We start from the raw sequence: 26,572 nt of genomic DNA, 5'->3' as shown, positions 1-26,572 counted from the left end.
TTTGCTATATTTGTGTTCACTATATTGGAGTTTTACTGTATATGCAAATCTGGGGATATTGGCGATATCACTATATTATTATTTGTGAAGCTTTAAAAAAAGAGAAAAATAAATACACCAACTCTCACTATATTACCAAACCCTTGAATTTAAAAATCTCAAGTGTAACAAAACAATTAAAGTCTGTCTTAAAGAACTGATGTGCTTTCATTAGCATTATGATAAAACTTTGTGTTCCCCTGGCTGATTCTAATAAGGAATATATTATGTAATACATGGATATGAATGAAAATATTAAACATTGATCTCTGTGCCACATTATTACTACACACACACAATAAATATAATTTGTATTGTATGACAAAATTGCCAAAGAACTAGGTGAATGATAGACAGAAGATAAAACATCAAAATAGTGGAGAGATAGTAAGTACTCCCCTCACTGTCACTAACAGTAGATCACTCCAGTGTGAGAGATAGTAAGTACTCCCCTCACTGTCACTAACAGTAGACCACTCCAGTGTGAGAGATAGTAAGTACTCCCCTCATTCTGTCACTAACAGTAGACCACTCCAGTGTGAGAGATAGTAAGTACTCCCCTCACTGTCACTAACAGTAGACCACTCCAGTGTGAGAGATAGTAAGTACTCCCCTCACTGTCACTAACAGTAGACCACTCCAGTGTGAGAGATAGTAAGTACTCCCCTCACTCTGTCACTAATAGAAGACTTGTCACTTACAGAAGACCACTCCAGTGTGGTCCAGAAAGGACATGGCACATTTTCATTGCAGGATCTCCGGTACTCTGGTTTCTGACCAAACACCTGTTCACACCTGTCATCTGCTACAGGAACTGACCGTCCACTAGGATCAGTGGACATACATGTAACAGTCTGTAACTGGTCACCAATATCACAGGACGAAGAACATAGACCCCAGTCACCTAGCTCCCACTCACTGAAAGAATTAATACGCATGTACAGAAAAACATAGACCCCAGTCACCTAGCTCCCACTCACTAAAAGAATTCAATACGCATGTACAAAAAAAAAAACTGGCTTGTAAAGAATTCCATCAGACAAATATTTCTGCTTCCTTAACCTTGGGTTCCTTATATACTTCCTTGTAATATAATAAATTTTGCTCCCTTATAATTAAGATCTTCATTATCATCTTTTACTTATGCATGCACTATCATTTAACAAATTACTTTTTTCCTGGCTCAAAAAAGTCTCAAATATTCAAAACAAATAATATTGCAGAAATCATGGTAAATGTACAAATTTATGCAATAAGATGTGTTTGTGAAACATTATACACCTTGTGGCAACAATTAAAGAAACAATACACAAAGTCAAAAACTTTTGGTTCCAATAGAAGGATTTTGCCACATGGAATACAAGAACCATATCACTCACCATTCAAACGTTATGAGCAAGGTTAAAGTTGTGATTAAAATTTTGAAATTTGGATGAAACTTCAAGGTCAAGGTCACAGATCATAGTATCAAATGACATAGTATCAAATGAAGATCTTGTCATCAGGAATCTACTGTAGAATCTTCATTGTTTGTGGGGGGTTGATGTTCGTGGATTTCATGGGTCATTCTTACCCATGAATTTACGTGTCTTCGAAACATTTTTTAAATCAGGCACTTTTCTCTCCTAGTGACATTGTATCGCTTACCCACAAAATTACGTCCCCACAAACCCACAAAAATTTGCTTACCCACAAACATTGGCCCCCACGAATTAAAACGATTCTACAGTATACAAAATTGAAAGCACTACATAGCGTAGTTAAGGTGTCCCCCAAAAAAATCACAAATGTACTTCAGAGCACTTCACACTATATGATGTCACAATATCAAAGTATGTCACGACGTACAGGTTTATAGTTGTATTGCGGGAAAAATCTCATATTTTCTCGTTATTTACTACCGTTATGAAGTGTTCAAGCTGTATATGTGTAAATCTGTTTGTCAAATGATTTTTTTTTTTTAGTTTTCTTTCTTCTTGACATATTAGTTAGTTTATTGAAACCTTGAGAAATATCTCATTGGTATGGTAAAATTATATGATAATCAAGTAACCAAATACTAGTGAGTATAATCATTTGAAAAGAATCATGTGACCAAATATGAAGGATGGAAAAACATATAATATCTTACAAGTTTCTTAGGCTCAGTGCCTTTATCAAAAACCTTGCTAATTTACATAATGCTTTTCTGTTTCTTATTGAAAAAATCGCTAAACCACCATCAAAGATGCGTATGGCCAAGTTGCAGTTTGGAAAATTATGCACACTTGCATTCATGAAGTAAAAACATACACATATTTAATATAGTTTATAAGTATGAAGCTTTGAATGCCCGCAATAGGTATTTAGTGTGATAATGACCTTGACCTTTGGATTTCAAAAGCAACATGAATCTTGAATGTCATCAGGATTTGAAGTCTGATAAACATGCACCAGTAAGTACATGTATAAAAGTTAGAGGCAAGCTCAAATCTACAGTATATAGTGAAAAAGAGATCTTGACCTTTGACCTTTTGACCTCAAAATAAATAGGAACCTTCCTCTTTTAGATGTGATCAAAATATGCAAGTCTGACAAAGAAGCACCAAGTAGTATGAAAGTTAGAGACTGGTCAAGCTCAAATCTATGGCATTTAGTGACAAAGTGACCTTGACCTTTGACCTATTGACCTCAAAATAAATAGGAATCTTTCAACTTTGGATGTGATCATGTTTTGTAAGTTTCACAAAGATGCCCCTTGTAGTATGAAAGTTAAGAGACCAGACAAGCTCAAATCTATGGTATTTAGTGACAAAGTGACCTGACCTTTGACCTCAAAATAAATAGGAACCTTCCTCTTTCGGATGTGATCATGTTATGTAAGTCTCACAAAGATGCTCCAAAAAGTATGAAAGTTAGAGACCAGACAAGCTAATTGTGGACGCCGACCGCCCGCCTGCCTGACTGGACGTCCATCCTTTGCCAATTTAAAAGCCAAGATTTGCTACGCAACTCAGCTAAAAAGTTGCACAAGTTTGAACATGGATGGTCGAATAAAATAAAACCGTTTGATGTATGTTTTTCATAAATCGGAATATTAGGGACATGACAGAACAAAATGGTATTCGTCTTCAATTTTGTTAAAATCATTTTCTTTAAGACCTTGCTAAGTTTGAGTATCCACCCTTTTCTATCAAAAACTCATGTGCAGACATTATAAATTTACTCAATATTGTAGTAAAATTTTTTGGTAAACATTTTCTTAAATAGTACTGAAGATAAAAACTCTCAGGTAGATGCTTGTATAGATTACATTTTGGAGACCTTGCAAAAAATGAATGCATCTCTTGTATAAATAAATCATTTAACAATTGATAACAACTAGAAAGAAATGCTGATTTCTTTTCAACATACTGATTATTTCAAACATATCCAAGTCTCCTGTTTTTTGTATACAGGGTGCACTACAGTAATCTTGATATTACATTGTGACCTTGAAATCACACCCATGTGTGTAGTCATTTAGAATAAAGATAGCCAATTGTGTGTGTGTATCGACTTGGCACAGGTGAAAGATGAAATATTTTTTATCAATCAAGGTATATTCCAAAAGGTAACTAGTTGCAGATTTAGGAATTTGATAGGGAGGTTAGGTATTCTTGCCTCCTTTTGATAAGATTTGGCTGTGAATGTGGAAAATGCCTGACATTTGAATCGAGATTATGGAAATTGCTAAATACGAGAGGATATTGTACCAGTCAAGATAACTTTTTTAATTTATCATATCAATATCAACATCAAGTTCAAAATGCAGATGATTTGAGTGCATCTTTCACCTGTGCCGAGGTGATAAACAATAGAAAGTCTAGCAGATAAAAATAGCTCTACATCACTTGTATGACGACGTAATAGTTAAGCGAAGGATATCCCCATGTGATACAACGTTTGTTTATGTATTAACAAATGATTTTTAGTAAACTATGCGACGCTTGGAAGAATTTTACTTTAATTTGAATATGCTGTAATTACTTGTTAAATTTACTCGGGACACCTTAACCCCACTATGTAAGTAGATCAAAGTCCAAGTTCTAGATCATAAGGTCATAAAATTTGGTTCCAAAAGAAAGGTATTGTTGCAAGGAATGCAGATGTAAAATATGAGAGCCTCATCAATCATCATTCAAAAGTTATGAACAAGGCTATAGTTTCAGACAGACAAAACAAAAAACAATATCCCTCCTTGATTTTCGATACAGGGGTATATTAAGAAATGTTGTGAGATGTATTGACCTACACAGTGACCTCTTGAGATGTTTCATCACAGTCATCTCCCCTGCACTGCTCTGTATCAGCTGGTCTATCAGACACAGCACAATTTTCAGGGCCTGTTTTCTCTCCTGTCCATCTGCTCATACACAATACCAGGCGTTTTCTGACACCTTGAAAAATGAATAGAAATTTTGCATTTAGAAAATTGCACGTTTGTAATTCAAAGGCAATCTCTGACTTTTTGTTATGTATCACGTCACATGTTTAATAACTCAATTCAAAACTCTTGTTTATTTTTCCACTACAATTCTGTAATTTAATTGCCTCTCTACATTTAATTACTTTAATGAAATCAAATGGCTGAGCATTTGTCCTCCATACACCATATAAAGACAACTCTGCTTGCATATTCTGTAAAAAAAAAAAACAGCTCATTTAACTTTACATTCCTATGTATCCTACCATTTCCACATTTGGTAGAGCATGGTGTCCATCCTCCAAATTTCCAGGAGTAAGAGAACTCTCCAATTCCACCGGACCGTAGTTCAGCCTGTCCCTGGTTTAAGTTTTGTGTAGTGTTAACAACAGGCATTCTAGGATCATACAAAGCCACTCTTCTTGATACAGGTATGTAAAACTCATAAGACACACCTGGATTTTGTTCTTCCTTGGCCATCATCTAAAAAGTGTTGTTCATGTTTTTTAACAAGAGATCATTAGGCCATAATATTCATCCAAATTCTTTTTTAAATGCATTCCCACTGTAACTATCCCATTCTAACAAGATCCAAATTTTCTATTACAGCAGGATAATTTAAATTCATAATTGTGTATCCTATTCTAACCTTGACATTCTGGAAGAGAATTCGACAAAACTTTGAACATATTTCCAATAATCTCTAAGTAACCCACACCCCACCTCTCATGTAAGAGAGTCTTATTTTCATTGGCCTACTGGACAACCTATAATTTCCATATGAGGACCCTTTGTAGTAAGTTCCATAAAAATATCCGAGGATTTTAGGTACAGAGTAAAACCAATAGTCAAATAAAGACTGAGAATATCGTTCCTAAGTTATTATCTTGAAACATGCTCAGCCCATCAATTGTTTCAATTTGTATATGGATGGTAACCATTCTTACATAAATTTGTATGCTGTGCTTGGTGGGGCCTTGCCCGGTCAGTTTCTTCACAAGGTTCTGGCCTGATCGCTCCTGTGTATACAATAAAGTGGTACCACCTATGTCTATCATCAGCTTGCCATCGCCTTCTTGCCCATTTAATACAAATGTTTCCTCATTGCTTTTCAGGACTGAAAATATAAGCAAAACAATGTGTTTGGCATTGTAGCAAGATGTCGAATGTCATTTGCACATTGGTGCCAACTGCACAACCCTTCCTTGGATCCAAAATGTTAAATTACTCAACTAAAATAGCTTCATCCTCTAGAGACAAAGGGATGAACAGAGAGAAACAACTTTATAATAACGAAGGGCATAAAATCACCACATTCAACACTAACCTAAATAATTTGGACTGTATTTCAATTCCTGTATCAAAATTGATGTTGATCCATTCTGCAGAGTGATGATTTCATTGTAGCCTACAATCAAAAATTGTAATTACTGGTATGCATAATATACTTCAAGCACTAATGAACAAAAGATTCCCTATAATAAATTTTCACTGCAATCAATTGATCAACAAAACACATTTTTGCTAATATAGGAAACATATGGAGTAGATGTTCCTGAAATTATGTATCAACAAAAATAATTTTTGACAAATCGGTGAAAACAGACACCCAAAACAACTGATGAATCCACAGTAGTTTGTTCCGTCAACTTTAAATAAAAATTCAAAACTTCAGCAAAGCAAGTGAATGTCCATGGAGGGTTGCATTGTAACCATGTCATACATCTTACGCCAAAACCTAGAATATTCAAAGTATACTGTAATTCTCAATAGTCTCTATACTGTAATTCTCAATAGTCTCTTTACTGTAATTCTCAATAGTCTCTATACTGTAATTCTCAATAGTCTCTTTACTGTAATTCTCAATAGTCTATATACTGTAATTCTCAATAGTCTCTATACTGTAATTCTCAATAGTCTCTATACTGTAATTCTCAATAGTCTCTATACTGTAATTTTCAATAGTCTCTATACTGTAATTCTAAATAGTATTTTTACTGTAATTCTCAATAGTCTCTATACTGTAATTCTCAATAGTCTCTTTACTGTAATTCTCAATAGTCTCTATACTGTAATTCTCAATAGTCTCTATACTGTAATTTTCAATAGTCCTAAGTACCTGAGTAGAGTTGAGGAATAGTAAAAGAGCCCTGTATGAGTTTGCATGATCGGCCATCACCATTACACACTCCACACACATCTCGTCGGGAGGAGGATCCCAACACATTGTCACAACCGGCTTTCTGCAGAGAGATAAACATACTTATTTAATTATTCAAAATGTTAACAAAACATACTTTTATTCATTTCTCTTTTCCTTCTTTTTCTAAGGATGCTTTCTTGTTTTTGGAAACAAATCCATTCACATGCACCCAGTATTCTAGAAATTCCATTCAAACTTATTGTGAACTGTGAACTAAATTCAGTATACCTGATCACCTCGTGTAGATAATAAAGAATTCGGTAAAAAGGCAAATTAAATCTGACAACAAAATCCTACAAGTTATTTATACACAACATGTTAGATAATATAGCTGAAAATTTTTTTTTATTTAGAACAATCTACCAAATAGCATTACACTCATATGCAATGTCTATATATATTGGGGGACCCCAGCAGGTAGCTGTTGGTCTAAAACAGACTGTATAATGAATTTCTCTAATTAGTGAATAGATTAAGCCCATCTCAAATCACAATGACTTAACAAAATACAATATGATTGTTTTCTTGTTTATACTTTTATATAATATGTAATCATTTCAACCACTCTTTTGCCTTTTAAGCCCCAATTCTCACTAATTAATACGAGCCCTGACTGATCACATTTTGCGAGTAATTCTCACTAATTTCGAGCCCTAACTGAGGGCTGTTCCATTAAAACATATGAGGTACCCGGGGAAGGCACTTTAAAATTTGGGTAACCACCCATAGAAGCATAAAAATGTAATGAGGGACTTACTCACAGAAGCAATTTTAGATAGTGCTGCACCACCCATAGAAGTGAAATACACTTTTTCTTTAAATTCAATATGTATGAATGACTATTTATAACCCCTGAATAGAGGTCTATTTTTAGATGTTCCCAAGCATGATAGTAAAGAGAAGAGTATCTTGGGTGTCATCACCATTCAAATAACTGGCCATCAATGAAGCTTGATCATAGAACCATCAATTTATTTTATCAAGACTGTCTTTCTTAAACATGATGAACTAAATTAATTTTATAAGTCTACCTGTTCATAAAAAGTCTAGTATTGTAAATGTTCAAAAATAACTATTAAAAGTTTTAAAATTGACTAGTATTTTGAGTATTAAAAAACAAGAACATGTGTCTCTTTACGTAAATAAAATGATATTCTATGTTTCTTAGTCAATATATAAATTCACAACCTGCAACTTAAGATTTGTGAGGCTCTATTCTACCGTTTTCAACAATTTCGATAAATTCCAATTTCTCGATTCATATTTGTGCGCCATGTTTGGTGTACTGAAGTTTCAACTTCCGATTGTCAAGTCATTTGCATATGTCATATAATGTAGTATTTACATCAATGGACAAGTTTGGAGGCGAAAGCTATTTCGTCGGTATTGAAAAGGTTTGAATTTAATATCAAGTTAAAAACCGAACAGCAGAGTGTAAATTCTTTCTGCAACAATATGATTTTCCTTTCTTTGTCGAAGTGGCTCAAGTAACTACATTTTCGCGCCGATTGTCAATGTTTAGCTTTTTCATTAGATCCACCTACGAGATTTCACGATAACAAGCATGGCGGAGCAGACGAAGAATTTTGCATGCTGTACATTATATTTAATGAAAAACACCTTTATTAGACATGCCCGAGCACAAAGTTGATACTCCTTTTGGTGTAATTTGTAAACAACATTTGGGACTAATACACAGTGCAGAGTTTATTATCGGTTATTCATAAAATTATTTTGCACCATTACGGAGATCCTATGGAATTGTAGCCTCATCCCGAAAACGTCAGGAATAAAAAAATTGGACAGGGCTACATTATTGCAGCTAGAAAAAAACCAAAAACCGTTTCCATTTTGGACAAGGGAGATAATTCTAATTTCCGGTCGCTATAATTTTAGAGTCAAACTGGAAACAATAACCGGATCGCGGAACCTCATCAACCGAGATAAAATGAAGACAGAAAACGGCGTTTGTTTCACATTCTACTTTCAACCCTTCCCTTCTCTTGTTGCATTCCTCTCAGTTTCGGTAAAAAAAATAAAGATTTTATCAAATCAACCACCCACAGATGCAGTTTTCTGGCAGTAGGTACCCACCATATATGCAATTTTCTACCAATGACAAGCACCCATAGATTTTTTTTTAATTGCCGTCCCCGGGTACCTCATATGTTTTAATGGAACAGCCCTGATCACATTTCGTGAGTAATTCTCACTAATTTCGAGCCCTGACTGATCACATTTTCTGAGTAATTCTCACTAATTTCGAGCCCTGACTGATCACATTTCGCGAGTAATTCTCACCAATTTTGAGCCCTGACTGATCACATTTTGCGAGTAATTCTCACTAATTTCGAGCCCTGACTGATCACATTTCACGAGTAATTCTCACTAATTTCGAGCCCTGACTGATCACATTTTTCAAGTAATTCTCACTAATTTCGAGCCCTAACTGATCACATTTTGCGAATAATTCTCACTAATTAATACGAGCCCTGACTGATCACATTTTGCGAGTAATTCTCACTAATTTCGAGCCCTGACTGATCACATTTTCTGAGTAATTCTCACTAATTTCGAGCCCTGACTGATCACATTTCACGAGTAATTCTCACTAATTTCGAGCCCTGACTCATTACACAGGTGAGTATCACACTAACTGCTGTACTACATCTATCCACAAAGATCAAATGAGTGGATTTCGTACCTGACAGGCTCCATCCACACACTGGTCATCTGACAGATTATCACACCTTGTTCCATCTATAACTTTGTCGCTCCACTCGTGGTATATACTAGTATCGATTGCTAAACAGAGTAAATTACATGGCTTCTCTCCTATAAAGAAACATCGAGACATCACTATTTAGAATTCCATAGCTGATGGAGATCAAACCTCAAGTTAACACCTACCTAGAGGTTTATCAGTATCAAAATTGGTATAGGAAAAATTCACATATGAAATAAATGTAACATTGTTTGTAGAGAGGATTTTGAAAATTTATCAATTTTTGGTAGTTTTTGCCCTGCTTCTAAGGTCACGCAGTGCAAGAGTCCTGAAATTTACAACTTATGTCGCCTTTGTCCTAAAAATGCTTCATACCAAATTTGAAAAGAACTGGAATGGCAGTTATCAAGAACTTAAAAATGTTCAATTCTAAACACATCTAATCACTGACCATTTTGGCCCCACCCCGATACCAAAATCCCTACCCCTTGGATCATAAAATTAACAATTTTGACAAGGACAACCTGCTTTTTTTAAATATCCATTTAGTTTCAATTTATTATAAATAGCACTAAAGAAGATGTTAATGAAGAAATGTTTACACATAAACACTATATACCAAGTCTGGCCCCGCCCTGAAGTCAGAACCTCTACCTCAGGGATCATAAAATTACAAATTTGGTAGAAGCCTTCCTGTTCCATGTCATTATGCAAGTAGTTTTAATTACATATGTGCAGTTGTAGAGAAGAAAATTTTTGAAAACTGGTAAATTTTTGGCAGTTTTTTACTCACCTCTAAGGCCCCATGGGTGCAGAAGTCATGAAATTTACAATTTATGTCCCCCTTATTCCAAAGATGCTTCATATCAAATTTGAAAAGAATTGGAATGGTAATTATCAAGAACAAGTTAAAAATGTTCAATTGTTAATGCATGATAACGAACACTGACCAATTGCTATTTGTCACCATGAGTTTACTCCTAACACCGTATTGGCTCAGATAACAAAAAGTCAATCAGGTGACTTAAAAAGAACAATTTAAAGAAAGGAATGATCTTGTTTACCATCATAATAAGGTTTCCACTTGTATTCTTTGCCCAAAAAAGGCATGTTGTCAAAATCTTGACACTGTATTGCTCTGAAGTCCATACTCCCATCTGCACAATTCTATCAAATAGACATAGTTAAGAATTACAATTTCTTTGAGCTTGGCCTGATACAAATTTTCTAAAGTTTGATCTGATAGAAGTTTTTTAATGACTTTTTAAAACATGACACATACATTAGAATTATTATCAGCTGCCAGGAGGCTAACAATTACATGTTATAGTTTTAGAAAGACACTGTGATTAGCAGTGGGCCTATATTATGAAATAATAAACTTGATTACCTATATAAAAAGCAATCAAAGTTATTTGATTATTCTATCATAAAATCAAAATACCAATGTTACATATATTTAATCATTATTTAGATAATTTTTTCTGCAATTTAATATTTAAATTTGTTGATATATGGAATTTGTTAACTTGTACTATTCATTTTCGCATTGAAGGACACAATTCAATTTTATGGTTCCTTCAAGTAATCAAAGTTTGTAGTTCTTATTTTCTCATTGCATGCTTTATTTTTATCTTATTTTTTTAAAATTGCCTTTTTTAAAACATCAGTCAAATAAATATGGTATTGATTTAAACATGTACATGTCATGTGGGAATTCTCATTAAATATATCCATTTTTTCCTTTTGTTCTATAACCAAACCTCAAGAGCTAGGTGTTATGACTTTTAGTATGATTCGACAATCTCTTTAGGCATAGCTTATCAGAAGGTTGGCAAATACAAATGCAAAACACATCTTTTTGTTGTAGGGGGTGGGTTTTTTGTTTTTGTTTTTGTTTAATCATCATATAGTTTGTTAAGAATGCAAGTAGCTTTTTCATAATTAAATTCATTTGAAATATGAGTTATATTATTTCTTTAGAGATGAAAGCTACTTAATACATCTGATATTACAGGTATCAAATAGAACGGAATATTATCTGAAATGTGAACAATATACCCTTAACCTGCCAGAATGAACAAGAGGTACTGTGAGCAATGCTCACTTAGAATAACACACACACACACACACCTCCCCCGGCTTACTCCAAACTCCCAAAGGGTGTTGTTAATAGGTATAAATTACCTCTTTCCTGGGTGTAAAAATGAAAGGGCATGACAAAACCTTGGATAGTCTCTTCTCTAGGAGTGTGTTTGACCTTTCGACCCCAAAATCAATATTTTCATCTACTGTAGGTGGAAAGGATAGCGCTTTAGAGCCTAGAAACCATATTGCTACTTCGATTTCCAGTGCTACTGACCTTTGACCTTTTGACCCTAAAATCGATAGGGAATATCTTCGTCCCATGGGTACTTTATATGTATGATATGGTGACTGCAGGTGGAAAGGATAATGCTTTAGAGCCCGGAAGCCATATTGCTACTTTGATGTCCAGTGCACTTGACCTTTGACCTTAAATTCAATAAGGAACATCTTCGTCCCATGGGTAGTCCATATGTATAATATGGTGACTGTAGGTAGAAAGGATAACACTTTAGAGCCCGGAAACCATTGCGTCTACAGACGGACGGACAGATGGATAACAGATTGTAGTATAACCCCCACAACTTTATTGTGGGGGGTATAATTATACAGTGAAGCATCATATGCAAGAAAAAATAAGCTTGGGTATAAAGATATAAAGGTTTCTAAATGGCTTGCTATACAGAATTGTTGACACCACCCTTAGAATACCACATGATTCAACACTTTTACATCAATGATATAAAAAAAAATTTCCGAATCCATATGGTTATTTAGTATAAAGGAAAATGTAAACACAAGTAACAAAAGTTATTCATTCTTTCTTTGATATCACAATTTTCCTTGAAAATTGGTCAAAAATCACTGTTTGACATGTTCCCCCATTTGTAAAATTAATGTCTTCTTACTGTTATACACTGTATTCTTATTTGGATTAAAAGTCTATTGTAGATTTCTTTTATGGTTTTTATGGTTCCCAAAAATTTGACACTTGCAACAATTAGTTGTTTTTTTGTATTTCCTATTACATACACTGTACCTGTATCATATGAAACATATCCTTTACTTATTTGGTGAGAATCACAAACCCTGAACATTATTGATCACAGTTTACTTGTACATTACAGGATTTGTACTGATTATATCTTGTGTATTACAGGATTTGTACTGATTGCATCTTGTGTATTACAGGATTTGTACTGATCACAGCTTATTTGTGTATTACAGGATTTGTACTGATTACATCTTGTGTATTACAGAATTTGTACTGATTACATCTTACTTGTATATTACAGGATTTGTACCGATTACATCTTGTGTATTACAAGATTTGTACTGATTACATCTTGTGTATTACAAGATTTGAACTGATTACATCTTACTTGTATATTACAGGATTTGTACTGATTACATCTTGTGTATTACAGGATTTGTACTGATCACAGCTTATTTGTGTATTACAGGATTTGTACTGATTACATCTTACTTGTATATTACAGGATTTGTACTGATCACAGCTTATTTGTGTATTACAGGATTTGTACTGATTACATCTTGTGTATTACAGAATTTGTACTGATTACAACTTGTGTATGATAGGATTTGTACTGATCACAGCTTATTTGTGTATTACAGGATTTGTACTGATTACATCTTGTGTATTACAAGATTTGCACTGATTACATTTTACTTGTATATCACAGGATTTGTATTGATTACATCTTACTTGTATATTACAGGATTTGTACTGATTACATCTTGTATATTATAGGATTTGTACTGATCACAGCTTATTTGTGTATTACAGGATTTGTACTGATTACATCTTGTGTATTACAGGATTTGTACTGATTAAATCTTGCATATTACAGGATTTGTACTGATTACATCTTGTGTATTACATGATTTATACTGATTACATTTTGTGTATTACATGATTTGTACTGAATACATCTTGTGTATTACAAGATTTGCACTGATTACATTTTACTTGTATATTACAGGATTTGTATTGATTACATCTTACTTGTATATTACAGGATTTGTACTGATTAAATCTTGCGTATTACAGGATTTGTACTGATTACATCTTGTGTATTACATGATTTATACTGATTACATTTTGTGTATTACATGATTTGTACTGAATACATCTTGTGTATTACAAGATTTGCACTGATTACATTTTACTTGTATATTACAGGATTTGTATTGATTACATCTTACTTGTATATTACAGGATTTGTACTGATTACATCTTGTGTATTACAGGATTTGTATTGATTACATCTTGTGTATTACAGGATTTGTATTGATTACATCTTGTGTATTACAGGATTTGTACTGATTAAATCTTACTTGTATATTACAGGATTTGTACTCAATTTCCTGTTGAGCATTATCACAGACTTGCTTTCTTCCTGACCCTGACCTACAAAAACAAGTTACAAGTTAAATGTGACAAGTAAGCTTTCACCAAGGCTGTATATCTACACACCCATTCTTCTATCTAGTTTTGGACTTCTCCCCAAATCTTATACTTGTTGCTGGTCAAAAGGTTCCTTTTTGGTAAAAAAAATTGTAAAATATACTCAAAACTCTTTATGTAATTCTGATATAACACATACACACTAATATTTTTTTATAACTATTATAGTGGAGATAACAACGGGTCCATGGGCTACAACACTCACCTGAGTGACCTTGCTCATACAGAAATAAAAAGTAATAAAAGTTTGGGGCACCATTGATGCATAATCCCTAAACTCCAACTGTAGCCACACTTTGGCTCCATGGTCAAGGAATAAACTAGAACTCAATGAACCCTATATATGACACTTCCATATCAATTAAGAGGATATCTTGGAGAAAACATGCAAAATCACTAAAATCATGTCATTGAGCTTCTTGGAAAGGAATACTTTACTTTCATAACAAGAGGCCCACAGGCCATATCGGTCACCTGAGTATTAGTGAAAAAGTATCACTACTCCCAAGGGCTATGAAATCCAGACAAAATTTCTTGTTCTGAATATCTAAGCTAAATTCTAAAGTTCACCAACAGTATAAAACAAAATGTTTTCTTAAAACTTCACAAAAGTGCATACACAGATGAAAGGCTTTAAATAATATAATAGGTGTATTAACATTAAAACATTAAAAGACATGACCAATTTGGACCCATCCTAGAGTCAAAACCCTGGGTTGTAAAATTCACCATTTTTAGTACATCCTTTTCTGCTATTCCTGAGTATGCATTTAAATTTTATACAATGTCAGCAAACTCGCACATAAATACTATATACTAAGTTTGGCCCGACCGTGGGGTCAGAACCCCTACCCCGGGGATCATCAAAATTTAGAATTTTGGTAAAGGACTACCTGCTCTTTCTAAATATGAATTTAGTTTCAATTTAGTATCAATAACACTAAAGAAAATGTTATTTAAGTGTTTTACACATAAACACTATATTATTGAAGTCTTTTACACATAAACACTATATAGTAAGTTTGGCCCTGCCCTAAGGTCAGAACTCCTACCCAGGGGATCATGAAATTTACAATTTTGGTAGAGGTCTTCTTGCCTCATCAGTACTATATACTCACTTTCTCTGCTAGATGTCCAGGAGTAAAGAAGAAGATTTTTTAAGAAATACATAAATTTTACAGTTTTTATCCCAAAATTAAGGCCCCTTAGGGTGGGGGTAATGCCATTTACAATTCCGGTCTCCTTCACCTACAGATGCTACATACCGAATTTGATGAAGATCGGCCCACTAGTTTCTGGGAAGAAGTTGTTAATGGATGACAGATGATGACGGACGCAGACCAATAGCAATAGGTCATCCGAGTGACTCAAGTGAAAATTCTAAATAATATTCAATACATTAAATCCCACAATAGGAGCATGGTTTGAACAAACTGCATAAAGATGCTAATACTAAATTCTACAATGGTGTCCTTGTTCTTGTGGAGGTCAATTAATCTCTACTCTACCCAAACCCCATCCCCAAGAGTCATTGTGTGAAGGAACTTGAATTTACCACACAAGATACTCTCATATTAATTTGACAGATTTTACCTTTGTGGTTCTTAAGAAAAAAAGAGTATCAGTAACAAGAGGACATTGGCCACATCACTCACCTGAGTCACCTTGACAAATATTTAAAGATTTCCCCTATATATTCGCATGCAAAACTTTGATCCCTATTGTGGTCCCAACCTACCCCAGGGAACCATGACTTTTACAAACTCGAATCTGCACTATATTAGGAAGCTTTCATGTAAATGTAAACTTTTCTGGATCAGTGATCAGTGCTTCTTGAGAAGATTTTAAAGATTTATCATATTCGCATTTAAATTTTTGATCCCCTACTGTGGCCCTATCCTACCCCCAGGCGCCATGGTTTTAACAAACTTGAATCTGCACCGTGTCAGGAAGCTTTCATATGAATTTCAGCTGTTCTGGCCCAGTGGTTTTTGAGAAGAATTTATATATGTTGAGTGACCTGACCTTTTCAAAATGACCTTGACTGATGTTTGTCTAAAAGACATTTGCCTGCTATTACTTATCTGTGCAATATATGATCAATAACTGTTCAAAACTGTTGTAATAAGGAACAATTTTCTCGTGTAAGCTATATGTTCTGAGTGACCTTAACATTTCCAAAAGATAAGGGTGCAATGATTAGCCATGAGACTGTATATCACGGAAATATCATGCTACGGTTCGATTCAAGATACTTTACACTGTACTGCAGTTCGGTATTCTTGATCCAGATTAATCTGAATCATCTGATTTGGCATTAAAATTATGCTGTAAAAATGGCTTCTGGTAATGGAAATCATGGTGCCAACCATGCTGCTTAATTAATGTCTCCTCATGCAACCCATAAATCTCAAATATGGGAGCATTTTGGATTCCGTGTAACAGAATAACACAGTACCGTATGTACTCGCCTATAAGTCGGATTTTTTGGAGTTAAAATTTGGTCCAAAACTATGTCCCACTTATAGGAGTGTCCTAAGAAGATTAGTATTTTTCTAGACAGCGTAATGTATACCCTAGTAGTTTTTAAACAACAAAAACATGGACGAAATAAACAAAATAGTAACCGTTTTGATTGTATTGTATCATCAGGTCTGTACCATTGCACCCCTACTGACAGACCTTGGTCCAAAAGATCAATAACTGTTGAAATATTGTTGAAATAAAGTGTATTTTCGTATACAAGGTATATCTTTTGAGTGACCTTGATTTTACAAAATGACCATGAATGACCTTTGTCAGAAAGCCATTTGTTACTTAGTTGTGTGATAAATGATCAATACCTGTTCAAAAACAGTTGAAATAAGGAACTTTCTCCTTCCAAATGACATCAGTCCAAAATACCTGTCGCAAGGAATATTTGTGAACAATTATGATCAATTTCTGATGAAAGCTTTAGGAGATATGCGTTCTGTCAGATGTATGGACAGACACTACAGCGACTATAAGCTCCTCTTAAAAATTTTCAGTGAGAATAAAAATTATACATATATTGGGATATAAAAGTGTATATCTACACATACTCTTAATTTTTTTTAACTTTACAAAATTTAAACATATATTATTTGTACCATGGCCATTCAAGTTTGAATGAACTTGATTTACAGTGCATGAACATTAGTTTGTGCATCATAAATTGATATGTAATTGGCTTATTTCATCAATTTTGTAATAACATAATGATTGTGTAGAAAGCAATGTGTTAACATTCACATGCCTACCATGTATGGAATAATTACCATAATAAGTAATTATCTATATTGTACATGGATTCTCAGCAATTTAAACTGCATCAGTAAATTATCCAAAATGAAGAGTTCAGAGTCTGGAGAAAGACATAACTGTATCATTATTATTGTGGCGCTTGTTTGGTGGTGGTGGTGGGTGTGGGGGTTGTCTGAAATGATTTAATTCATGACTGAAAAATTTGTAATTCTTTTTCTTCGTCTTATTTTAAATATCTTGCTTTGCCCATATGCATATGTCACACTGAAAATGAATTTGTAATTTTGTACAAAATATTTCATGCATATATGTTAAACCTAAGCACTACATGGTTCATGGTATAATTAAACAAGATATGATTATAATCTACCGATTAAAAGTCTCCCAAACGAAGTATTTGCTGTATAAAAGTGGCTTTTTCTGAGTACTACTATTTTTCTCCCTTGACAAAAATCCCTGCCAATTTTTACTTCATTTAGAAAATCTAGATCACGAAGGCTTTGATTTTAAATTTTTTTTAAAAATCCCCATTTTTTCTTCAGTAAAACTGGTGTCACTTGACCTTGATCCTCGTTTATAGGTCCCAACATCCTCTTATCATTTTTGATGGTCCCATGTCTCTATCAGTCCTGGTTCTAAAGTTATACAAGGTTTCATAATCAAGGTCAATGGGGATACTAGTTTGTAAGATTTCATGTCTCTATCAGTCCCAGTTCTAAAGTTATACCATACTTATGTTTAGGGTCAGAGGTCAAGGTCACTTGACCTTGATACCAATTTGTAGATCCCATCATCGTTTTAGTATTTCTGAAGATTCCATCTCTTTATCAGACCTGGTTCTTAAAGTACATGTAATACCAAATTTATGATCTAAGGTCAAGGTCACTGGAGTCACTTGACCTTAATACCGATTGTAGATCTCATCACCCTTTCATTATTTCTGAAGATCCAATGTCTCCATCAATTCCAGTTCTAAAATCATATGAGTTTGTATGTTCACGGTCACTGGAGTCACTTCACATTGATACCAATTTGTAGATCTCATCATCCTTTCATCATTTCTGAAGATCCCATATCTCTACCAAACCTGGTTCTTAAATAATACCAATTTTATGTTCTAAAGTCATAGGTCAAGGTCACTTGACCTTGACACTAGTTTGTAGATTTTATCATCTTATCATTTCTGAAAGTCCCATGTCTCTATCAATTCCAATTCTAAAATCATGAGTTTGTTTGTTCAAGGTCAGAGGTCAAGGTCACTATAGTCACCTTAACCATGATACCAATTTGTAGATCTCATCATCCTTTCATATGACCCCATGTCTCTATCAGACCTGATTATGAAGTAATACCAGTTTTGCTTTAAGGTCAAATGTCAAGGTCACAAGAGTCACTTGGCCTTGATACTAGTTTGTAAGTCCTGTCATCCTCTTGCCATTTCTGAAGATTCCTTGTTGCTATTAGTCCTGGTTTTAAAGTTATACCAGTTTTTATGTTCATGGTCAGAGGTCAAGGTCACTGGATTCACTTGAACTTGATGATAATTTGTAGACCCTGTCATTTTCTATTCATTTCTGAAGACCCCATGACTGGGTTGCTCAAGACCTTGGTTAAGCTTATTTAAACAAGAGGCCCACAGGCCTTATCGGTCACCTGAATACTAGTGAAAAAGTATCCCTACTTCCATGGGCTATGAAATCTAGAAAAAATTTCCTGTTCTGAATATCTAAGCTAAATTCTAATGTTTAGCAACAGTATAAAACAAGATGTGTTCTTAAAACTTCACTGCCCTCAAAAGTGCATACACTGATGAAAGGCTTTAAATAATAGGTGTGTTAAATTAAAACATCAAAATATATGACTAATTTGGACTCATCCTAAAGTCATAACCCTGGGTTGTGAAATTCACCATTGTTTGTAAATCCTTTTCTGCTATTCCTAAGTATGCATTTAGATTTTATACAGTATCAGCAAACTTACACATAAATACTATATACTAAGTTTGGCCCCACTTTGGGGTCAGAACCCTTACTCTGGGGAAAATCAAATTTACAATTTTGGTAAAAGACTACCTGCTCTATCCATTTAGTTTCAATTTAGTATCAAAAGCACTAAAGAAATGTTATTTAAGTGTTTTACACATAAACACTATATAACAAGTTTGGCCCCGCCCTGGGGTCAAAACCTCTACCCCGGGGATCATGAAATTTACAATTTTGGTAGAGGCCTTCCTGTTCTACATCACTATGCATTTAGTTTTTCTTACATATGTGTGGTTCTTGAGAAGAAGTTTTTGAAAATTTGTCATTTTTGGACAGTTTTTGCCCCACCCCTAGGGCCCCAGGGGTGCTGGAGTCCTGAAATTTACAATTAATGTTCCCCTTGTTCCAAATATATTTCATACCAAATTTGAAAAGAATTGGAATGATAGTTATCAAGAAGAATTTACAAATGTGTATTGTTCACACATTTAATAACTGACCATTTTGGCCCCACCCTGATACCAAAACCCCTAACCCTGGAATAATCAAATTTACAATTTTGGTAAAGGACTACCTGTTCTTTCTAAATATCTATTTACTATCAATGTAGTATCAATACCATTAAAGAAGATGTAATTCAAGTGTTTTACACATAAACACTATATAACAAGTTTGGCCCCGCCCTGGGGTCAGAACCCCTACCCCGGGATCATGAAATTACAATTTTGGTAGAGGCCTTCCTGCTCTACATCACTGTACATTTAGTTTTTCTTACATGTGTGTGGTTCTTGAGAAGATTTTTGAAAATTTGTCAATTTTGGACAGTTTTTGCCACGCCCCTAGGGCCCCAGGGTGCTGGAGTCCTGAAATTTACAATTTATGTCCCCCTTGTTCCAATGATGCTTCATACCAAATTTGAAAAGAATTGGTCAGGTAGTTATTAAGAAGAAGTTAAAAATGTTCAATTGTTAACGCATGACGATGGACGAAAACCAATACGCAACTTCCAAGATATCAGCTCTTCTGTGATGGAGGTACGTTCAGTGTTCTGTTGAACGCTTGGGTGGGTACAAGATGTGTACATATATTATAGATTAGCTATATAATAACGGATAAAAGTAATGAAAGTGTAAATTTTATTTATACCAGCCGTTGGTATACATTAAAATAACCATATCAAGAATAATATTTGTTTGAATTAGGCCATCAAATCAAATGTGAAATTATTTTTTATTCCTTCTTCTGCATGAGTGATATCTTAATCAAAGTAAGATGGTGATTATAGATTTTTGTTTGAGCAATTTTATTATCAAATACTAATAAACTTACTAATATTGCTTGTCCCTGCAGTTTGGGTGGTTGCATGGTGTCTGATAATCGGCCTTTAAGCAATATATGAAGGCAGCGATAAGCATTTGTACCCACCGCGTGTGGACGATAGTATGTTTTGCGTCTCACTGTGCATAAGAGTTCCACAAAGGGAAAGAACTATTGGGCAACTCAGAAATTGCGTATTACAGTAGGTAACCGGAGTTTATTCAGGTGACCTAACCAGTGGTTAAATCCCCTATCCTCTGGTCAACTTTTAGCCATCGGTTAAATTCTGTTGCTCAAAAGTTAACCACTGGTCAAAAATGCTTATCCACCGATTAATTTTCCTTATCCACTGGTCAAAGTTAGCACACCTATGAAGCTGTGCTAACTCTGCTAACCAGTGGATAAACATGGCTGCCAGTGCCAGACTACTTTTTGACATAAATTTCAGCAGACGACAGAGAAAACAATGAATTTACAGACATTTTTATCATGATTTTGACTGTGACGAGTTTCAAAGTCGTTACTGCTTTTCGAAGGAGTCTGTTGAAGAGATTACAAAGCTAGAACCTTATCTATGTCATCCAACACTTCGGTCTCATTCAATGTCTGCGTACGATCAAGTCTTGTTAGCTTTAAGGTACGCAATAGGGAACAAGATGAAAACAACTGGAGACACACTTGGAGACACAGTTCTTCAGAAAGTTTTTCGAAGATTTTTTCCAACATGATATATGTAAAATTTTATACCTGTTTGAACCACTGGGGACATGGTGTTATCAAACTCAAATCTTCACAAAATTAAATTAGGATGCTTAAATATCAATCTGACACATTGTACCCTTCAATGTGGTTCTTGAGAAAATGAGTTTTAAAGGATTGTATCACTATGGGATGGGTCTAATTTAACCCCCTAAAAGTATTTTCACTTTAAAGGAAAATTTACTATGTTTAGATGAAGAGTGCATGCACAACATTCTGATAAGTTTTCAAGATATGAATTTTACTTTCAAAATAATGAGGGTGGGAATTATGACACTTTACACTCACACACTTCATGTTAGCATTTCATAAAAAGCATTCCATTATGAAGCATTGCAGTTCATACCCTCAAGTATTTTCAAAAGTAAAAATATTGGTTTCATATATCTAATCCTACTTCCATTTCTGTCAGAATTCCCAGTGGTTGAAATGGACATACTATATTCAACTGCAGCACATTCATGAGGAAATGGCTATCATTAAGATTTGTACACACACTAAAGGCAAAAATCATTGGTAATGTAACTACATGTATTTATAAATGAATGTTAGCAATCCTGAGAGATGACATCCAAAATCTACAATTTTACTTTCATTTTTATCTTTTGATGAAAAATCTACAATTTTTCCTACATTTTTTTCTTTTGATGAAAAAAGTGCACTTTTTCATTTTTGAAGAGTGCATTTAAGGACATGATTTATATTGCCAAGTTACATATGCATGTCTCAAAAGTAAGTCAAAGATGGAGAAATAAATTATGTTCTCCATTCCATTCATTGTTTTTGAAATCAGAAACAAGTACCATTAGTGGTTTTTAGTATAAAAAACACTAGTAAACAGACAAGTCAGATAAGGCATTGCAATGAATACTAGTATTTTAATATACAAGAGGCCCATGGGCCTCATCGCTCACCTGAGCAGCAGTTCCTAGCAATAAACAAGCTTGAGCAAAACTATCATTATACAAGAGGCCCAGGGGCCTTATAGGTCACCTGAGTATCATGTAACAACCTTCCAATGTTTGAATTAGGTTTGTGTTTAAATATAAGAATTTTACTTTTGGATGGAAGAAACATTGAATAGCTATGTGGTTATTTCACTATATGACTTATAGAGCCCCACCCTAGCACCAGAACCCCTGATCCAGGTGCCATGAATTTCACAATTTTTAACAAGAGGTACTGTGAGCAATGCTCACTAAGAATACCCCCCGCTTACCCCAATCTCCCAAAGGGTGTTGGTAATAGGTATAAACTACCTCTTTTCTGAGTGTTGCTACTTCGATGTCCAGTGCGCATGACCTTTGACCTTTTGACCCCAAAATCGATAGGGAACATCTTCATCCCATGGGTAGTCCATATGTATGATATGGTGACTGTAGGTGGAAAGGATAACGCTTTAGAGCCCAGAAACCATATTGCTACTTCAATGTCCAGTGCGCATGACCTTTTGACCTCAAAATCGATAGGGATTATCTTCATCCCATGGGTAGTCCATATGTATGATATGGTGACTGTAGGTGGAAAGGATAACACTTTAGAGCCCGGAAACCATATTGCTACTTCAATGTCCAGTGCACTTGACCTTTGATCTTTTGACCCCAAAATCAATAGGGAACATCTTCATCCCATGGGTAGTCCATATGTATGATATGGTGACTGTAGGTGGAAAGGATAACGCTTTAAAGCCCTTAAACCATATTGCTACTTCAATGTCCAGTGCACTTGACCTTTGACCCCAAAATCGATAGGGAACATCTTCATCCTATGGGTAGTCCATATGTATGATATGGTGACTGTAGGTGGAAAGGATAACACTTTAGAGCCCGGAAACCATATTGCTACTTCAATGTCCAGTGCACTTGACCTTTGACCCCAAAATCGATAGGGAACATCTTCATCCCATGGGTAGTCCATATATATGATATGGTGACGGTAGGTGGAAAGGATAATGCTTTAGAGCCCGGAAACCATTGCGTCTACAGACGGACGGACGGACAGACGGACAACCCGATTCCAGTATACCCCCCCACAACTTGTTGCGGGGGGTATAAAGAGGCATCCTTGCTCATCATTACCATGCTATTAGTTTGTCTACTTAATACCCAGAGACAGAGAAGAAGATTTTCAAAGAATTTCTACACTTTCACTATATGACCAATAGAGCCCCACCCTAACACAAGAACCCCTGCCCCAGGGGCCATGAATTTCACAATTTTGGTAGAGGGCTCAACGCTCATTATAATTATGCCCACAGTTTGGCTTCTTGATGTCCAGGAGTAAAGAAGAAGATTTTTTAAAATTACACTCATTTTGATGGTTTTTGCCCCACCCCTCAGGCCCCAGGGGGGCAGGGACCACGAATTTCACAATTTTTGTTCCCCTCCACCCACAGATGCTATATGCCAAAATTGGTTGAAATTGGTTCAAGGGTTTCAGAGAAGAAGCTGAAACGCACAACGCACGTCGCACGACGACGGACAAAAACAGATAGCAATAGGTCACCTGAATGAATTCAGGTGACCTAACAAGCAGCTTGGTTCAGGAAAGACTTTTCAAAGGTAACGACTAAAAATTCATTAATTATCAAACTTGATTATTACACTTGACTACAAATTCATCAATTATCATATGCCCTTGTAGACAGATATGGCCTTTCATATTAACAAATTCCATCTAAGGATGCTTTGTGCCAAGTTTGGTTCCCTATACATTTGCATGTAAACTTTGATCCCCTATTGAGGCCCCTTCCTAACCCAAGGGGTCATGATTTCTAAAAAATTGAATCTCCACTTTGTAAGAAATCTTTCGTGTAAATTTCAGCTCTTCTAGCCCAGTGGTTCATGAGAAAAAGATTTTTAAATGACCCCACCCTATTTTTACATTTTTGTGATTATCTCCTCTTTAAAGGGGATATGGCCCTTCATTTGAACAAACTTGAATCCTCTCCATGCAAGGATGATTTGTACCAAGTTTGGTTGAAATTGGCCAATTAGTCCTGGAGAAAATGATTTTCCTATGTATCAGCATGTAAAACTTTGAGCCCCTATTGTAGCCCCACCTTACCCCCGGGGACCATGATCTGAATAAATTTGAACCTACTTTATACCAAAAAGCCTTCATGTAAATTTCTACTCTTATCACCCAGTGGTTCTTGAGAAGAAGACTTTTAAAGATTTTCCCTATATATTCGCATGTAAAAAATTGGATCCCCCATTGTGGCCGGGGGGGGGGGGGGGGGGGGGGGGGGGGGGGGGGGGGGTCATGATTTAGACAAACTTGAATCTTCACTATGTCAAGAAGCTTTCATGTAAATTTCAGCTTTTCTAGCTCAGTGGTTTATGAGAAGATTTTTAAATGACCCAAACCTATTTTTGCATTTTTGTGATTATCTCCCCTTTTGAAGGAGGCATGGTCTTTCATTTAAACAAACTTGAATCCCCTTCACTTAAGGATGATTTGTGCCATGTTTGGTTGAAATTGGCCAGTGGTTCTGGAAGAGAAGTCGAAAGTATGAAAATTTACAGAGAGATGAACAGACAGACGATGGACAACGGGTGATCAGATAAGATCAATTGAGCTTTAAACTCAGGTGAGCTAAAACACTCTCTATTGAGCTTTACTGTAAGTGAGCTAAAATAGAAAATAGGACCTATATACATGTCCTGACAAAGGTATGACTTACACTGCATTAATTTGCACATTACCTTTGATACACACATCTCCTCTGTCGAGATTGCACCCCTCCACCACAGGTTCGAGAACATGGTCCATAACTACCCCAATTATCCCAAACTTTTTCTGCATGCCCCTGTGGGGAAAAAAGTACAGAAATTTTCCTTAGCAATTTGGGCATAGGCCCCAGACCTTCTGGCATGGGAATTCTATACGCTTGACCAAGTACTGGGAAATTTTCAAGTAGTATAACACTCAAGATAATTAACTGAATGCTTTTATTTCAATAATCATTCTGTTTTGTGGTGGGGTGGGTTTTTTTTTAAGTTATGAACTTTATCATTATCAGATCTGTCCTTTGCTAATAGATAAACAAGACATGTGTACAGATGTAGAAAGAGTATTTATATTAGCTATTCATTTTTCACATGCCACAATGACAACAATTTAACAATAAACCCTATTATAATGTGACTAAATAATTCCAAGCTTTCTGATTGACTGAGATCCAACAACCTAGAAAAAATAGAATATTATGTTCACCTCCATGTTTCTTTGAGGTGAATGAAATATTTGATTTATCCAACATTGGACCAAAATCCCAAATTAAAACAATGGTTACTCTTGGTCATCAAATGAAAACTTGCATCTCTAATCACTTTTGACTAGGTCTTACACTCTAGCTGTAAACAAAGGTGGCTACCCAGGTATCACTTCATAATCTCTGTTAGCTAGTTTTGATGTTTTCTACTTCATAATCTCTATTAGCTAGTTTTGATGTTTTCTATCACATAATGTATAAATTATACTGCAATATCATTTGGATGTCATGTTTTGATTACTATATATTTCACTGCATAACATCATACTCCAAGAGTACACAAAAATTAATTTTATCACATAGTTTAATCTCTACAAAATTCTATTCAACATTTTGTAGTTCCCCTTAACTTTAAAACTGCAACGGTGGTCTTAAGGTAAATCGTTCAACTCATATGCGGAAGGTCAGGGCTCAAATCCTGGCCACGACAAACCTAAGTCGTTAAAACAGGTAGTGACAATTCCATTGCCAAACGCTCGTCACCAAGTGTGAATGTCACAGATCCTCGGAGATGACCTTAAAAATGGATGTCCCGTGTCACAGTAGGAGTGGCATGCTAAAGAACCCTCACTGTTCAATGGCTGTAAGCAACGAGCATAGGCCTAAATTTGAAGCCCCTCGCCAGTATTGGCGACGTCTCCATATGAGTGAAAAATTCTCAAGAAGGATGTTTAAAAACGAGATAAAATCAATCAATTCTTTAACTTTAATCAAAGATTTATTTTAACCAGTTGTGGAGTCTCCATGATTAGAGCATGCATATTGTGACCTGTGGGTCATGGACTTGAAACCTGCTCATACTCGAGTCCGTCAAACATAAGACATGAAAATATGAAAGTTTTACCTTAAATAGTTCAGGAGTTATTGATTAGCTCATGTTTTTAAGAAAGTGGGTCAAGGCCACAAGATTAAATATGATTTTATCATAAAGTCTTGTCATAAAGGATCAATATACAAAATATTATATGA

The 26,572-nt window shown here is 35.1% G+C and overlaps 1 protein-coding gene across 2 annotated transcripts in view; it reads right to left on the bottom strand.

Annotated features, from left to right (window-relative positions):
- Window positions 1–26,572, bottom strand: part of LOC125649096 (uncharacterized) — a 130,183-nt gene that overhangs the window by 96,944 nt on the left and 6,667 nt on the right. For both annotated transcript variants that reach the window (XM_056164610.1, XM_056164609.1), the window contains exons 3-12: window positions 25,035–25,138; window positions 13,855–13,927; window positions 10,476–10,578; window positions 9,391–9,521; window positions 6,603–6,726; window positions 5,811–5,891; window positions 5,431–5,600; window positions 4,750–4,966; window positions 4,313–4,457; window positions 741–957 (exon numbers count right to left, since the gene is read on the bottom strand). In XM_056164610.1, the coding sequence (XP_056020585.1) occupies window positions 741–957; window positions 4,313–4,457; window positions 4,750–4,966; window positions 5,431–5,600; window positions 5,811–5,891; window positions 6,603–6,726; window positions 9,391–9,521; window positions 10,476–10,578; window positions 13,855–13,927; window positions 25,035–25,138 (1,365 nt within the window). The remainder of the gene's footprint in view (window positions 1–740; window positions 958–4,312; window positions 4,458–4,749; window positions 4,967–5,430; window positions 5,601–5,810; window positions 5,892–6,602; window positions 6,727–9,390; window positions 9,522–10,475; window positions 10,579–13,854; window positions 13,928–25,034; window positions 25,139–26,572) is intronic.

The sequence above is a fragment of the Ostrea edulis genome, chromosome 5 (genome assembly GCF_947568905.1).
Source record: "Ostrea edulis chromosome 5, xbOstEdul1.1, whole genome shotgun sequence".
Classification (NCBI taxonomy): Eukaryota; Metazoa; Mollusca; class Bivalvia; order Ostreida; family Ostreidae; genus Ostrea; species Ostrea edulis.
Note: the sequence above shows the minus strand (reverse complement) of the source record. Positions and strands in the feature narration are given on the sequence as shown.